Source organism: Leuresthes tenuis, unplaced genomic scaffold, assembly GCF_036924035.1.
Source record: "Leuresthes tenuis unplaced genomic scaffold, fLeuTen1.0.hap1 SCAF_9, whole genome shotgun sequence".
In the NCBI taxonomy this organism is placed as follows: domain Eukaryota; kingdom Metazoa; phylum Chordata; class Actinopteri; order Atheriniformes; family Atherinopsidae; genus Leuresthes; species Leuresthes tenuis.
In genome coordinates, this window is record NW_027325363.1 from 21,182,369 (window position 1) to 21,199,584 (window position 17,216).

A 17,216-nucleotide genomic window follows, 5' to 3' on the forward strand; every position below is an offset into this window, starting at 1 on the left:
AGGGCGTGGTCATGAAAAGCACACCTTCCTCCTTCTTTGTTGTTGCACACGTGGATGCCTGCAAACAAGTTATTTTACAGCTGGTCTTGCGGGCAGATTACAGTTGTCCAACCAGTTGTTAGAAATATACATGCTTGAAAAAAGAGGAAGTGAAAGTAAGCAATGGGCAAATACTGCTCACAGTGACAGAAAAACCGTGGCAGTTTCTTTCACAGAAGTCTGACATGACTTATTTGTTCTTATATTAAACATTCTTGGAGTTTTGAGAGGAAATCAATCATGGAGGTTTTGTAATTTTGAAAATGGGTTTTCCAGTCAAAGGAAACCAAACAGGAGGTGGCACTTTCAAATGCTCTCCAAAGATCTGAATGATTAAAAAAATATTCAATGAACCTCAATTGCTGAGAAGCTGGGAAGTTTTCTACAATGCAACAAAAAACTCACCTCTGTAAAAGCACTTTGCAATTTGTTTGAACCTTAAATTAACACACACGCAGGCGAAGGAAATGATTTTCAAGTCATGTTGTTTGACAGCATATGTCTCCTTGAATTCTAATACAAACCCCTGTTTAAACAGAACAGTGTCTTCACGCTTTTGCAAGTCATTTATGCCAAGGACACGAAGCCTGTTTACACAAAACAAAAAACAGTGGTTTTTGCATGTTCTCCCCCTGTATGCATGGGTTTTCTCCAGGTACTCCGGATTCCTCCCACCATCCAAAAACATGCATGTTGGGTTAATTGGTGACTCTAAACTTGTCCTTAGGAGTGAGTGTGAGCGTGTTTGTCTCTTTGTGGCCCTGTGATGGACTGGTGACCTGTACAAGGTGTACCCCGCCTCTTGCTCGATGACTGCTGGGATAGGCTCCAGCCCCCCCGCGACCTGACCGATGGATTAAGTGGGTATAGAAAATGGATGGATGTTAGATGTTCATTTTAATCAAGCAATTTTTCGATTCAAATTCAACCAACACACCCAGATAATGCAACACTCAACGAGGCTCAAGTGGGACATACCGCTTTGCACATGCACTTAAAAATCTATATTTCTTTTACAGAAGTATTAGAACTAAATGTGTACTGGTACAGTCAAATTCTATGTAAAGCTGCTCTCATTTATATGTCTTTGTGTTTCTTTTGTCAGATGGCTAAACGCTCATAAATTGCGGGTGACAGTCTACCCATTGAAACGTGTCCACTCATGGGGGAAAGCTATCGCTCTGCCCTAATAAAATCCAGAATCAACTGGATAAACTTTCTCATTGTTGGCATACAGAACCAGGCATAGTTTTTCTCTTGAAATCAACTGAAACATTTACTCATCTTATCACAGAACATGGTCATATGCATCCCACAGGAATTTTCAGCCTTGGCCTTTACACACTAAGATTACCAAAGACTCCCTAAATCTTTTCATGATATTACAAACCATGTTTACAAACTGATCAAATATTCTCAGAGTTTTGCAAAGCGGTGAGCCACGACTCATCCATGCTTGAAGCTATTTCTAAACCCAATTCTGACAACCTCGCCTGTTTCCAATTAATCTGTTGCTGACTGCAGAATCTTCCAGGACGTTGTGACTTGTATATTCCATAAACGGATATTACTTTACCTCTCTCACATTTTATTTTGAGTGTGCTGCTGCCATCAAACTCTAGGTTTTTTTTACATGATCTGAATACAATAAAGTTGGTCAGTGAAAGAAAAGTTTGACGCGGGAAAGAAACTTCTCATATATTCTTAAAATGAGGTTTTTATCATGTCCCATTTAAAGTCATCGCCTTGTGTAGCTTTCTGCGATGGTAGAATCTAAAAGAGCTCGGTCTGAGCTGCATCAGGACCTTAAAAGCAAGTATTACGCCTTTTAAGGTTTTTAAGGTTTTGACTGATTTCATCTTCTGAAAAGAACAGGGTAGCTCAGATTTCGTGTCTGTATTAAACTGTTTTTGCCAAATTTGCCCTTAAAGGCAGTTTGCGACACAACAGTTGCAGTTTGTTAGCGTATGATTGAATGAAAGATAACTGCATATCGCTTTCAATGTTCTTTAGTGGCATGCAGCTGACTATAGAAAATGTATTCTTGTTTAATAAAAAAAAAAGGTTAAAAAGGACAAACACACTAGTCCCTGGTGACATGATTTCGGTGTTTACACTGTAATACCGGAAGAACCCAGTCTTGCTTTGACCACAACTGGCAATGAAACATGCCACAATCTTACCACTAGAAACTCAATCTAATTCCTAGCACTTGTCCCACGATGTGTCAGTTCTCAAGTTACAACCCAAGAGAATGGTTTTGTGCTCAAATTATCCGTTGCCTTTAATTTAGCAGAAATTTGACAACCAATTAAGATTCTTCAAAGCCACAAGGAGTAACTGTGGTGTAAAAAAGAAAAAAAGAAAGAAAGACCGACTGAATTTCAGTTATTGACATAACACAGTTCTCTGAGTAAATCACAGTGAGGAAGGAATGTAATGTTTACCAAGCTGCTGAGCCTTAGTCATCAAAATGTTCTAATTTCCTTGTTTGTCCATGGTATATTTCCCTCTGATCTGTTTGTGACACCTTCAGCAAAGTGAGTCATTAGACTTTCCCATGGGAATTCCAATATTAGGGAAACCCTACAAATATATAGACCGAAGAATGTCATTTCATTTAAGTGATCGCCACAGTATGTGAGGAAATCGAGGGAACCACATCAAGTTGGGTAAATTGTCTAAAGAGACTGGAAATGCAGAAGGCTCTCTGGTGAAATGCCTTCTGTGTTTGGTGTGCAGAGTGGGGACAGCACCTATACCAATTAGCACAAAGGGAGTGGTTCCGATTTCTAAATAGAGGTACCAAAGGAGGGGGACAAACTATCTCTGCAGCTTTGAACCATTAAGAGAAAAATAAGGAAAACTAAATGCAACTCAAACACGATTAAATCAAAATGTTTTTTTTTTTTAATATTATCACAAAAACATATATTGATGTTTTGGTAAGTTGCTGCTCTGGAGAATTCAGATGATTTGGGCTCATTTTGCTGCCACAGCACCTGGACACCTTGCAGTCATCGAGTCGACCACGGACTGTACACCGTATTCTGTATACCAAAGTATTCTAGGACTTCTGTCTGAAAGCTAAAGTTTGGCTGAAACTGGGTTATGGACCGTAATCCCAAAGATAGCCAGAAATCTGACACAGTTAAGCTGAAAAAGAAAATTATAAAAGTCTTGAAATGGTCCTCAACCTGACTGAAATAGTGTGGTGGGACCTTCAGAAAGCTGTGCATCAACAAATGCCTGCAAACCTTGATAAACTAAAGCAACATTGTACAGACGAGTGGAACAAAATTCCTCCAGAAGACTGATAACATCATACAGAATATAATCAATTCAAGGTATTGCTGCTAAAGGTGGTTCTACAAATGATAAAATCATGAGGTTTACATGTCCTGTATGTCAAGAAAATGTAAACTTATTGAAGCCATTCACGATTTTGCTGGATTTGACAATTTTGATGTTTGAAGTCCTCATGTTACTTCTCACAGAATAATTTTCTACCCTTCAAAAATGGCCCTCAAGAGTCATAGAGTACAGCTTTAATGATAATCAGACTGGCAAAAAGCCGTGGTTGCTGTTCTGTTGGACATGTTTTTTTTTCACTTATTTCAAATCATGCTAAAGCTGTGTTCGTTGAATCATTAGCTGGCAACAATTGTGGTTGTGTTGCACACAATCAGGAAACCACATCCGAGTATACAACCACCCTGGAATATAAAAAAACCCTGGAAAATCTGGAATTCATCTCCCTTGACTCGCCTAAATTCATTCTGGGAGACCTCCACCACTGCTCACTCAGAGAGGGTTGTCAAAACATCCAACAGTGGACCAATGACAGCATTGAAATGCTGCAGGGATGTTTTGAATCCACCGACTGGGACAAATAGCTGGGCACAATCTTTGACTGCACCCTAACGTTTGCCTCCAACACCGAGGACATCTTACGGAGATGCCAGCAGCGGCAGTATCTCCTGCGGAAGCTCAACAGCTTTGGGATCAGCATGAACATCCTCCAGAACTTTCATTGCTCCTTTACTGAGTCACCTCACCTTCTCCATCGTCTGCTGGTACCACTCCATCAGCCTGCAGCACGGTGAAAGTCTGCTCTAAAATCATCTGACTCCCAGTTAGAGCTCTTTCGTCATTGTGTGAGCAGCAGACTCAGATTCTCCAGGACCCCTTCCATGCTTTTTTTCCCCAGAGATTGAGTGGTTCCCCTCAGGACACCGGCTCCGCTGTGCAGGATGCAGGACTCAGAGGAGGAGAGCGACCTTTGCCCCCGAGGCCGGTCAACTCCTCAACTTATAGAATTCTCTACCTCCAGGACTCTCACACTCTTCTCACAACCCACCCATCACCCTCACAAACACACACTTACATCCTGCCCATCACCCCCACCCACTACACACACCCTGCCCATGTTGCCTATTTGTGTCACTTCACCTAAACCACCTGTCAATTCGGTTCAAATATCTTTACTGTGGGCAAAAGAAGGAGGACAAAATCATGGGTAAGCAAAATAATGTGAATGTTTTTAAATGAATGATGAATAAAGAATAAACAAACATTAGAAAAAAAACTGTTTATTCCAACAACCTGATTTATTCCATCAGCTCATCTGAAAATCACAACTGCTAAACACATAATATTCACAAAGCGGTGAAAGACAGAACTCACCATGCTGCAGTGCAGCTATTTCACACAGAGTTCTCACTTTAACCGTGTAGGATTCTGTTTGACGAGACAGGATGGATAAAACTCAACTAACTGCAGAGCTGCTTATAATACAAAATCTGGACTTGTTCGCCATCAGCAGCTTTTACTCGGTCCACCGGTGTCCACAGTGAGGGGCTGTGCAGACGTAGTACAGTCTCATGGCATCCTGTGTGGGACAGAACGCAACAACGGTGAGTCTCTGGTTGTGTGAACAAAATCACTCAAACAATTACTTGATCATCACCATAGTTGTAAATTTGTCTATGGATTTAATTGATGAATCGATGAATTCCTCATCCTGAATGACAAAACGAGACAGGAAGTCTCTTCCTTGATTTTGACAGCTGTTTGAGGGAGAGTCTCTAACTTTCCTCAAACCAGACTGCAGCGGCGCTGTTGCTCTTGGCAGACAGTTGACCTTATTTCATGAACAATCATTACCTCAGCCTTCATACTGTGAGACTGGAAGAACACTGCCTCCTTGTGACCACATCTGTGAAGAGAAATGGAGGAAGCACAATGTTAAAACTACCAACTACCATCACATTACTGCGTTTCACATTTCACTGAAATTCAAAAGGACTGAGAGCTGCAGGAGTGCATGTCCTGGCACTTCAGCAGGAAAAAAAAAATAAATGTTTTAACTGAAAATATTGTGTAAAAGCAAGTAATAAGTAGTTAAGAATCAAAGCGCAAACAAACTGAATTTAAATCTGTTCCCTGAAGGAGCTAAAAGCTGCTGATCCCATTATTCTTCAACATCAAATCTGCAGCTTGATTTGTGCTTGGAGTGCTTGCTGCTGGGCCACCACAGCTGGTTTCTGGAGTAAAATACACGTGGCACACAAAAGAAAAACCCAGGTCAACCGGAATATGGTACAAACTTACTTCGGACAGGGGTGATCTTCTGTTCTTGGAAGTGAGGGATCCTGGGCAACATCAGCGATGATCTGTGTCAGCTCACTGAGGAAAGAAGACAAGGATGGTTGGAGAGACTTTACATCAGCAAATGTTAGCCTGATGTATCCCAATGGTGATCAAGCATTGTCTCAAATATGCAGCGATTCAGTATCTGTTGAAAGTTACTTGATACTTAAAATCTTTGAAAGATCAATTACAAGTCGAGACTCAGTGTAATCCGTGTTCCCTTTAAAGAGTCAACCTGATGGAGCCGAATATATATATATGTATATATATATATATATATATATATATATATATATACACACACACTATATTGCCAAAAGTGCAGGTGTTCCAATCCCTTCCATGGCCACAGGTGTGTAAATTCATGCACCTAGACTATTTTTGAAAGAACGGGTCGCTCTCAGGAGCTCAGTGAATTCCAGTGTGGTACCGTGATAGGATGCCACCTGTGCAACAAGTCCAGTCGTGAAATTTCCTCACTACTGAATGTACCACAGTCAACTGTCAGTGGTATTAAAACTAAGTGACAAAGGGAATGACAGCACCTCAGCAATGAAGTGATAGGCCACGTAAAATAGCAGAGCAGGGTCAACGGATGCTGAGGTGCAGAGTGCGCAGAGGTCGCCAACTTTCTGCAGAGTCAATCGTTACAGACCTCCAAACTTCATGTGGCCTTCAGATGTAGAGAGCTTCGTGGAATGAGTTTCCATTTGCGGAGCAGCTGCATCCAAGGCATACATCATCACTGCCAGATGCAGTGGTGTAAAGCACACCGCCACTGGACTCTAGAGCAGTGGAGATGCGTAATTTGGAGTGATGAATCACGTTTCTTCTGGCAATCTGATGGACGAGTCTGGGTTTGGCAGTTACCAGGAGAACGGTACTTGTCTGACTGCATTATGCTAAGTGTAAAGTTTGGTGGAGGGGGGGTTATGGTGTGGGGTTGTTCTTCAGGAGCTGGGCTTGGCCCCTTAGTTCCAGTGAAAGGAACTCTAAATACTTAAGCATATCAAGAGGATTTTGGACAATTTTAGCCTCCCAACTTAGTGGAAACAGTTTGGGGATGGCCCCTTCCTGTTCCAACATGACTGTGCACCAGAGCACAAAGCAAAGTCCATGAAGACATGGATGAGCAAGTCTGGTGTGGAAGAACTTGGCTGGCCTGCACAGAGTCCTGACCTCAACCCGATAGAACACCTTTGGGATTAATTAGAGCAGAGACTGTGAGCCAGGCCTTCTGTCCAACATCAGTGTCTGATCTCACAAATGTGCTTCTGGAAGAATGATCAAAAATTCCCATAAACACACTCCTAAACCTTGTGGAAAGCTTGTCCAGAAGAGATGAAGCTGTTATAGCTGCAAAGCGTGGGCTGATGTCATATTAAAGCCAATGGATTAAGAATGGGATGTCACTTAACTTCAAATGCGTGTAAAGGCAGATGAGTGAATACTTTTGGCAATATATATATATATATATATATATATATATATATATATATATATATATGTACATACTTGATATTACTGTAATCTGTGTTCCCTTTAAAGAGCCTACCTGATGCCGAATATGTGGTAACATTTTACCGTCATGCTGTCAGATATATATATATAAAATGTTACCACATCTAGTTCCTTCTAGTTGCACCTAACTTGATGAAGCAAATTTCAAGCGTATTGAAACATGGATGAAGCTGCAAGGACTCACATATCAACATATTTGCTATTACTTACTCAACCTCATGCGTGATCTTGTTAACATAGATACAGCTGTTGTCTGCCTCTTGCTGGTAGTCACAGTTCCTGCACTGCAAGGTCAACAGAAAACGTGGAGACTCAGTAACATCCTTTCAAACATACAATGTAACTTAGGGTTGTAGAAATAAGCTGGTCTCGCTGTATAATATGGTACTTGTGAAGTATGAAACAGGAATACATTTCAGTAATAATAATGACATTCTGTCACTTTCAACATAAAAACCCCCAAACATGTACATTCTGTTTTCGGTCTTTAAGATCTTCCTTTCAGAGCTGATACATCCAAGTATATCAGCTCAAGTGGAACAGCACAGCGTTTTATTTCCTGTATTCATGTTAAAGAGACCGAATACAAACAGGGGCACCGTTTGACCCCGTTCATGGGCAAATGATGAAGAAAACAACAGTAACTTTAGAGCTAATAACACTGTATAATGCTCAGGTTACTTGTGTGACCTGAGTATGTACTAGGTCTCGAAAATGAGGGACAGAAGCTAAAGACTTCCAACCAGATACTTACCGCATACAGCAGGATGCGGTTCTCTTTGTCCTCCTTAGGGTATAACATGTTATTACTGTGAGGGGGAAAGCAGCACGATTAATTGGGTTTTCATTTCGTCTATTCAGACGTGGTTATGTGGGAAACAAAATGGTAAAGTGTTTGAATCATTTCACGTAACGACCTGGTTAGCTAAATAGCTAGGTTCACTTCTTAAAACTTTATACCAGCCCAGACTCACCACTCTTGGCAAAAACGTATACCAACAAATCCCGGCTCGTATGTACCACTGTCTAAATCCATCAGAAACGGTATTTCTTAAAGAAAACTGCCTAAAAACAAGAATAATGTGCCTTTGTCAGTTGATCATGCCGCTTCAAGCTTCTGCCTGTTAGAAAACAGACTACCTGCGCATGCGCTAAAATTTCAATTGTGTTGAGTTCAAAGACAGCGCCCCCCAAAGGCCGACCGACACCAAAGTCGTGAACCCTACCATAACGCTCAAAGGACACTATAATGAAATAAAATAAGAAAGAAACACAAACACACAGTTTGACGATAGCAGTACACTGATTTTATTGATGGTGGTTTTGGTAAACAAAAAAAACCCACCCCAAATAAACATAGAGAAACTCACAGGCTACCTTGTACCAGCTTAAAAGGACAATGAAAACCCCAGGAAGGAATTGCTCTCATGTTGTGACATGTAATTAACCCAAACGAAACCCAGAGAAGACAGTGTCGTTATCTTCTGTTGCAAAGATGTCGTTTCGACCAGGGCCCCAAAGATTCACAGACACCTCATCAGTTTTGGACAGCTTCACCACACTGCTGATACTGGCCACTTGGCTGCATTTGTCTGGCAGAGAGGTGTGATACAGAGACACTACTGGCTCTTCATTCTTGAATATGCCACACTGTCCACGGCCATACACAGACACATGCACAGTAAAGTTGTAGAAGCCCTCCAAGGGACAGGTGAAGACACCTGTTTCAGGGTTGTAGCCTCCTCCCTCGTTAATCAGCACGTTGCGAAACTTCAGCGCTCCAGAGTGACAGGGATAGCTCTCACACTGAAGTAACTTGGCAGTGAAGGCGACAATGCCTGCCATAGAAGTTAGACAACAAATTATTTTATCGTTTTGTGACGAGTTAGATATATAAAAGTAATCGTAGAGTGAAATTTTTACCTGAAGGAGAGATGTTGTCTCCACGAACCGGGACACTAGTCATGACTAAAAACAGAAAAATAACAGAATAGAAGGTTTAAACACAATGTCTGTAAGTAATGTCTGTAAAACTGTGGTAAGTTGGAGGTAACATCAAAACTACAAGATCACATGTGACAGATTTTTTGTGGTTAAACAGATAATGTGCCAAATGACTTTATTTTATTTTAACAGAAAATTCAGTCAAATTTCAGTCAAATTTCCCTTCTCTAACCTTAATTCCTCTGCATTTCTCTTATTTGTGTGAATCAAATGCATACTAACTAACTAAGACAAACCTTTTGGAGCTTTTTGCAAACTCTTTCAAAGGTTCTGGGCTATAAGTTTATAGGTTATGTGTTCCTTGAGAGAATAGAACATCTTACCTGTCGCTGACTTGCAGGGGAATGCTGAAAATACCAACAAGACAAGCACAGACAACCTGAAAAGTGGTTCAACCGGTTTGCATTTGTATTCAAATTACATGTGAGATTTAACTTCTTAGGAGCCAAGACATACCAAGCCGTGCTTATTTGAATGTGTTCATTGCAAATTGACTAAATGATACAATGAAGGTCAAAAACAAACAAAAAAAAGTATTGAGAGCGCTCAAACGTCTTTAAATGGCACGGAAACCATAAGAAAAACTACAGTAAAACCTATGTAGACTGACTCAAGCAATGACGTTAAGACAAAACCTCAAATGGAAAAATGTTTTATGTAATGACAGAAGATCAATTGAATCAATTTATGTAAAAACAACATTTTGAAGTAAAAAAGACTGGGTTGTTGTATAAAATGTGAATAAAAATTGAATGTAACCTCCTTTGTAGTATTTTTCTTTACTTAATGCAGTGTTTCTCAATTCCAGTCCTCATTACCCACTGCCCTGCATGTTTTCGATGTTTCCCTCCTCCACCACACCTGATTCAAATGATCAGCTCGTCATCAAGCTCTGCAGTGACCTGATAAGGAGCCATTTATTTGAATCAGGTGTGGTGGAGGAGGGAAACATCGAAAAACATGCAGGGCAGTGGGTCATGAGGACCGGAATTGAGAAACACTGACTTAATGTGACAAATATTTGCGATGGGTGATGGATCTGGACAGCAGTCAGGGCAGTTCAGCATCTGGACTCTTGTGCAACGAAGCCACGCTGTTCTAATACGGTAAATGTGGTTTGGCATTACCTTACTGAAAAAAGCAAGGCCTTCCCTCTGTCTGGGAACATGTGTCGCTCCAAAACCTGCTGATATATTTCAACTTTAATGCTCTTAATGCCTTAACATATGTGCAAATTACCCATGTGCACAAACGCACCCCACACCATGGAGGATACTGGCTTTAGAAATGTATAGATGTCATTACAAGCTGGATGGTTCTGGTCAGCAATAGGACACAGTTTCTATAATGCTCCGAAGTGATTTAAATTTCCTCAAACCACAGGCGTTTTCTACTCCGTCTCAGTCCATCTTTAATGAGCTTCGACCCAGAGAAGGCAGTGGCAGCCAGATCTGTATGATAGTTTAATGTGATACCTTCAAGTCAAACTTTGATGCCTGGAGAAATTATTATTTTTTTATCATACAAGATGTTTTTTTTCTATACACTAACATCACTTAAAAAGCTTATAATATATTGTACAGTGCAGACAGACGGCATTCATGCAGTCCAATACTTTCAAATTCCTTTTTTAAAAAGAGCAGGTTCTTATTCAGAGCATTCATGCTATGATGACACACACTGTTAAGTTTGTGTCGTCATAGCGTGTTAAAGACTGGGACTCATGCGGAAAGAGCAACTTAACAACTTAACAGACAGCCGAAGCTGCAGATGAGTACATTTTAACTGGTTGGCCCTATAATTGAGCTTGGAAGCATTTGGAAATCCTTAATTTGATTTTGAAAAAATCTATCAATCAACAAAGCCCATTGCTGACCCCATGTGAAATATCACCCTTCTTTCTGGGTACAGGAGATGACACACCAAGGAAACACACTGAGCCTGTGTTGTTGATCTGCCTGCCTGTTAGCCGTTGTTTTCTATGACAGGAACTAATAGTGCAACTCTTTCTGAGCATCTTGGCAAATTCATCTCAGTTCCCCTGAGGTAAGTTCACCCCCTAACCACTAACTTCCTGTGGTCAAGTGGGTTTGTGAGTGTCGTGCCATCTGCTGCAAAACTCTTGTTGTTGCTGAAGATAATTTTTTTTTATATGATTCTGTCCACAAGTTGGATGTTGTAGTCATGTGCTAGTAAGAAAATGTGTTTAAGACCAGATCAAATGCCTCCCTAATGGTATTATAATACTCCTATGACACATGCCTTAAAACACGTGAAAGCAACAGAAAGCAAAAAAAGCATGTGAACAAAAAACATTGTGTTGGAAACTGTGAAAGTATAATGTGCAAAAGCTGTAAAAGTCACATATGGGTATAAAGTCTAAAGGTATGAAAACACAGATACCCCCCCAACACACACACACACACACACACCAGAAGCCATTCTTAACCCTAGAACGCTGACGTGCATTTTTGTTGGGTGTATTTTACCTCATATAATAAACCTTCCAAAAAATACTTCATCAAAATAAATAAAAACACAACAATACATGGCAAATCAAAGTACTCTTCTTTTATTTAGAGCCATACAACAAAATATAAAACAAAAACATAGATACCATTGGGGGGAGGGGACCCTATAAAATTTGTCAAAAATTAGGGAATTGTTATGGGATACATAAAATACATGAATAAAGAATACAGCTGGGAACTTGTCATACAACCACAATTGCATGGGGGGGGCATCCAACGTTAATGTTCTAGGGTAAAGGGAGACAGGGAAAAAAAGACTGACATATGACAAATTGTGTTAAATAAACATAAATCCCAATAAAAAATTACTTTGAGTGTGAGTGAAAGATAGGAACAAACATTTCTAAACTCTGAGAACTGGAAATGACCGTTCTGATCCATCCAGAAAAAGGATGAAAACCACTAAATCATCACTTAATGCAGGAAATGATTGCTTGGTGCCCCTGTTGTGCCTGATTCTTTAAAAATCCATTCAAGAGACTTACTGGTTCCTTCTCTCCTTTGTTCCATATGTAGCACTTTGACTTAGCCCACAGAGGGGATTACTCAATGCTGTCAGTAGTGCCCTGTCTGTTTAGCAACAGTTGCTGCCAGTTATATATATATATCCCCTCCCCACCCCTGAGCCCTTGATCCCCCAAGCTAATTCCATGAATCGTCCAAATCTAAATCCATGGATAGAGAGACAGCACACATGCAGTTGACAACACAACGGTCATAACGGACAGACAGCATTGAAAAGATAAAAAGAAATCATCATATAAAGTGCAAAACTTCTCAATGCCCATCTCGTTGTCCATCCTTTTTCTATCGGTAGCAGTGCTTGTGCCGTCTGTGTGCCCCCACTTTAGAGATGCACCAGTGACCCACTGCGCCACCTCACCAGAGGGGACTGTCAAGCCTGACTGACGTCACCCATCCAGCCTCTGTAATCGAAAGAGACGCTAATCCTGCTCCACTCCAAAGCCTTGCATTCGGGTGGGGTGGAACAGGGAAGGATACCGGCAGAGACATGAGGAAGGAAGGTGGATACAGCCGTCAGAGGAGCTCGTGTAGATTTGGACAATAGTGACAAAGGGTTGCCTTGACAGAAAAAGGAAGCTGGGCAAACATCTACCTTCATATCATCTACTCAACTCCTGGGATCCCTGCTATTTGGGACCCCATCATCCCCATCCAGGCTTCGCCGTGGAGGCCATAAACTCTGGTGAGGGCTCTGCAGAGGGGGAATGCTGCGAGAGCTGCTCACCTCCTCCTGCACCCCCTCTTGTGTCACCTGTGCTCACTGTGGAGGAGGCAAGCTTCACTACTGTGGAACTGTGCCAAGATGGAGAAGATTTATGTATGACTGCAACTGAGGGGTAAGAGCATTTTGTGTCAGTGAGTCTGTGTGTATTTAAGGTCCAAATTACACTTACACAAACGAGATATGTACGTTTTTCGTGGACTGAATCCATTGATCTTATCCTCATGACTCCCACAACTGAACCTCAACAGCAAAAGGTCATGAAGATATGATCGTGCAAAGTAAAAGAACTACATGTTAAAATCCCCCCCAAATTTCCCTTTAGTAGTTTTACACACTTTGGTATATCTCTTGACCCACAGCGATTTCTAAAAATAAAAGTTGTGATTCAACTGTGGAAATGAAGACCTCATATTTTGCAGCCACGTCGCACAGATAAGACCAAAAGTTCATTCTTAATATTGGAAACAGCTATTCAAAAGAGGAAAAAGATAAGTCCTAATAAGATAAATAACTTGGAACTATTAAGTACAGCGATCAAATCTTGCATAAACATTAGTAAGCACTTACATTTTTTACCACATGCATCTGCTATACTTATGTAAGAGGGTAGATTCCTCAGAGCATCGATGTATGTAGGGATGGAGGTGAATTGAAACAGATAAAAAAAACTAATGATAAAACAAAAATACACTATACATTACTCATTTTAGGGAGGTCTGAGTGTTCTGAAGATCTTCAGAGGTCAATTCTTTCTTGTTAATTACTACATGGGTCATTTAGCGTGCAGCTTGAAATAATGTAAGAATACAGCTCTTGTGAAGCTGAACAAGTCTAAAAAAAGCTATCATTAAACAGGAAACCTTAAAGGACTGTTGCAATGTCACCTTAGAATTTCTTAAGTGTGACTTCAGCCATTGCATAACAAGAGCACGTTTGCAAGAAATGTGCTCCTCTTTGGGTTATGGCCCATTTCTCTCAAGAAAGCAACTGTGGAAACACCTGAAAGATTCCACTGAAGATGTAAGAAGGAGATAAGCTTGAATGTCTTGTTTGAATGGCTTGCTATCATAACCAGTTGAGGTATAGCGGTCTTCAGATATGTATCTATCACAGTTTCTTCTTCCTTGTGAAACTGATCTGAACCTTATAGCATGAACCCCTTACACACATCTGTGTCACTCATCATGTGGCATGTGCTCAGGACAGAAATCTGACATTTTTCTTTTTTTCTGCATAGTTGGTGATTAGAAACCTTTTTTGCAGTGTCAGTCAAATGTATTGCATGCCATAAAAAAAAGAGTGATTGTTGATTGGGCTGAATCGTGCAGGTGTTTAGAGCAACTATGCATGAGTGGGATTACACAGAGGTTAAGCTTCTTCATCATAATAGCTGCTGAAAGTTTTCCATCCCAGGTGGCACACGGACAGCTTAGTGTGGTACACTCGTCAACGGCACAGGATCAGAAATTGAATTGTGAGGCTGCACACATTCACAAGTGGGTCAAAAATGATAGCATCCTCCCAAAGCTGATCCTATTTACATGAGGACACGGCGTCCTCGTTCTGACTGTTGCGCAAACTGGCTTAGAGTTTGCTTATTTATTGTATTATTCGACACACTGAGCATGTTGTCAGGAGTAATAAGCCTGAATTCTGTCCCATCATGTCAAACCAAAAGAAAGGTCAGTCACATTGATTTTTCTATTTGAGAAAGTGCTCTCACTGTCAGTTAAAGTAGCTAAAAAGAACGAAATAAACCCGGCAGCCACAAACTGTTTTGTTGTAATATATACATCAGGGAATACGAGTACATCCCAAACTCAAATTCCCTGTGTCTGGATTCAAATGGGACACATGTAGATTTGAAATGTTAAATAAATCTTTGCTCATCTTTATATCAGAATAAAGAATCAACAGTGAAACCTCTATCTTCACTTTAAAACCTAATGGAAAATGTTTCAACCATTTTTAGACATCTTAGATCATTTCTATGGCTTGCAGGTAGACCTGCATTGAAATTCATTAATTGTATACATATGTTCATAGTAGAATAATGGAAGAACTAATCTTGACAAGTTGCTTTGTGGGGCTTTTTGCAGGGATTGTAAGGATCTGATGCAGTGAGAAGTTGCAAGCCAGATAATGAGTTAGCACAAGCTAGGTGAAGAGGACAGTAAAAGCAACGCCAAGCAAGGAGCTGAGACTCCTTGCAAAGGTATGTTGCGAACCGCTGGCATGGAGAGACTTGAGGACTGCCAACCAGGAGAGCTGCAAGAGCTGTAGGCAGGGACAGTTGGGCAAGCTGGAGGATCTGTGCGTGTCAGGGGCAGGCGACTGGCGAGCAGAGCATTTCTAACGCTGTACAAAATGGTAGAGAGGGAATACGTTACCATTCTGACACTTCCACTTGCATGCAACCATGCACAATGCAAACCTCCTCTTTTTGAAAATCCCCTTGTGGTTCAAACATTAATGACTAATATGTCCCAATATTATAAGTGCTAAGCAAGCACAGCGAAAAAAGAGTCTGAGCTGACAGGGGAGGCAGTGTAACCTGCTGGTGGGCAAAGATATGAGTAGGGTCAGATCAGTACATTCATAGACTGCCATTGACTGAATGGGGATACAGTTATAGAGCCACACACCAGCCCATTTTAAGCTTTTTTCTTTTTTCTTATTTCTTCATCACGGCAAAAACTTCAACACAGACAAGGATTCAAAATGGCTGGAGCAGGTCTTTTGCTCAGACATCAAAGATCCCATGTAGGAAAATATTTGGCCCATACAGAGAGTCCAACCCAAGACTCCTGTGTGAAAGTCCAGTGGTTTGTCCCTTATGTGGAGCACATTGGGCAACATTTACACCAATATTGATGTTAACATACAGCTTGTGTGTTAATATCCTTGTCTTGTTGTAATCCTTCTGTTTTGTACCAAAATATGAGGCACCCAACTTTGCCAGAAGGAATTTACAAATTGATTTACCTCTTCAGATGCAACATAGCAGCCACTGTGGGTAACTTAGCAGGTTGTTTACTTCAACCTGGCATTAAGTGTGACTGTTACTTACAGAGAAAGGAAAGGCAAAGAGAAAAAAAAGAAAAAGAAAGACGGAACAGAAGAGAGGGATAAATGGAGGATTCAGACAGATCCTCAGTTCTTCGTAATCTGGAGGCAATGAAGAGACTGAAATTGGATGTACACCCATCCTGCATGAAAAAATTGAAAAGTGAGTAAAGACGTGTTTCTCACAGCTTATACTGACTCACAGCCCTGTGTGGAGTTTCTCAAGCGGAGACAGCAAAAAGTATAAGAGCCAAACAACGGTATGCAATCCTTTTTAGTTTCTAACCCTGTGTGAGCTTTACACTAATCCGGGACAAGAGTGTGTTTCACTGTGTGTGTACTTTGGAGACTCACACGCTTGAACAGAGGCTCATAACACAGATGGTCAGTCGAGTGCTGGCCAGTGCAGGATAGAAAAATCTCTGACCAATGAAAAGGCTGGCACGTTAGATGCTGATTTCTTTCTGTTTTGACACTGGGGCACGAGGGGGCAATCATGATAACTCATGGATATTGAGTTGATTTGATTTTATCCAGTGCAGCTGGATGCCCGACTATGGACCTCACCCAAACCACCAAAAGGCAGATGGCAGCCTCCCACGAGCTCTTCTAGAGGTTTCTTCTTGTAAAGAGTTTTGCCCTCTCTAATCTCTTCAAGTGCTTGCACGGGTGGGGGTGGGGCATCCGGTTTAAGAAAATAAGAACAAAAACACAATTCAAATAAAACTAGGACAAATCAATATTGAAATTCCTTTCTGACCAGGGTGCAAATTAGTGCAGAATAAATCAAATTGAATAGAGCTGCGGCAGACTTGTAAACAAGTCATATAACAATGTCAAGGAGTGAGAGCCACACAGCTACACAAGAACTCAGTGTCCTGAATTTGCTTTTCCTTCATTTTAATTTAATTAGGACTCAAGAGTCTGCTCTTGCAAAATAAGAAGGCTCTTCTATCACAGACTTAGAAAACACGCTCCATAGCGGTGTCTTGGGTTTAGTATGTTGTAAATATCTTTCCCAAACGCAGATACTTTAAAAATATTTCTTATAGGGTTCTGTGAATAGGATTTGACACTTTTTAATGCATTTCTCTTTTTCTTTTTTTTTTCATAGTTTCTCTTTAAGCCTCATTATCATTTCTTCCTCTCTGCAG

General features: G+C 40.8%; 1 protein-coding gene across 1 annotated transcript; it reads right to left on the reverse strand.

Annotated features, from left to right (window-relative positions):
• Nucleotides 1-4,635: 4,635 nt before the first annotated feature.
• Nucleotides 4,636-8,354, reverse strand: polr2i (RNA polymerase II subunit I). The gene is made up of 6 exons (XM_072391763.1): nucleotides 8,187-8,354; nucleotides 7,967-8,021; nucleotides 7,423-7,496; nucleotides 5,653-5,727; nucleotides 5,206-5,257; nucleotides 4,636-4,930 (listed from the first exon to the last, which is right to left on the reverse strand). Exons 1-6 carry the CDS (start codon nucleotides 8,246-8,248, stop codon nucleotides 4,868-4,870), a joined length of 381 nt encoding a protein of 126 aa, XP_072247864.1. The 5' UTR covers nucleotides 8,249-8,354; the 3' UTR covers nucleotides 4,636-4,867.
• Nucleotides 8,355-17,216: the final 8,862 nt, after the last annotated feature.

Excerpts from the sequence above, each read along its gene's own strand:
- polr2i (XM_072391763.1), bottom strand. The coding sequence starts at position 8,248 with ATGGATTTAGACAGTGGTACATACGAGCCGGGATTTGTTGGTATACGT. Across the intron at positions 5,258-5,652 it reads GAAGATCACCCCTGTCCGAA|ATGTGGTCACAAGGAGGCAG; the intron begins GTAAGTTTGTAC and ends TTCTCTTCACAG. Across the intron at positions 4,931-5,205 it reads CTCACAGTATGAAGGCTGAG|GATGCCATGAGACTGTACTA; the intron begins GTAATGATTGTT and ends TGTCCCACACAG.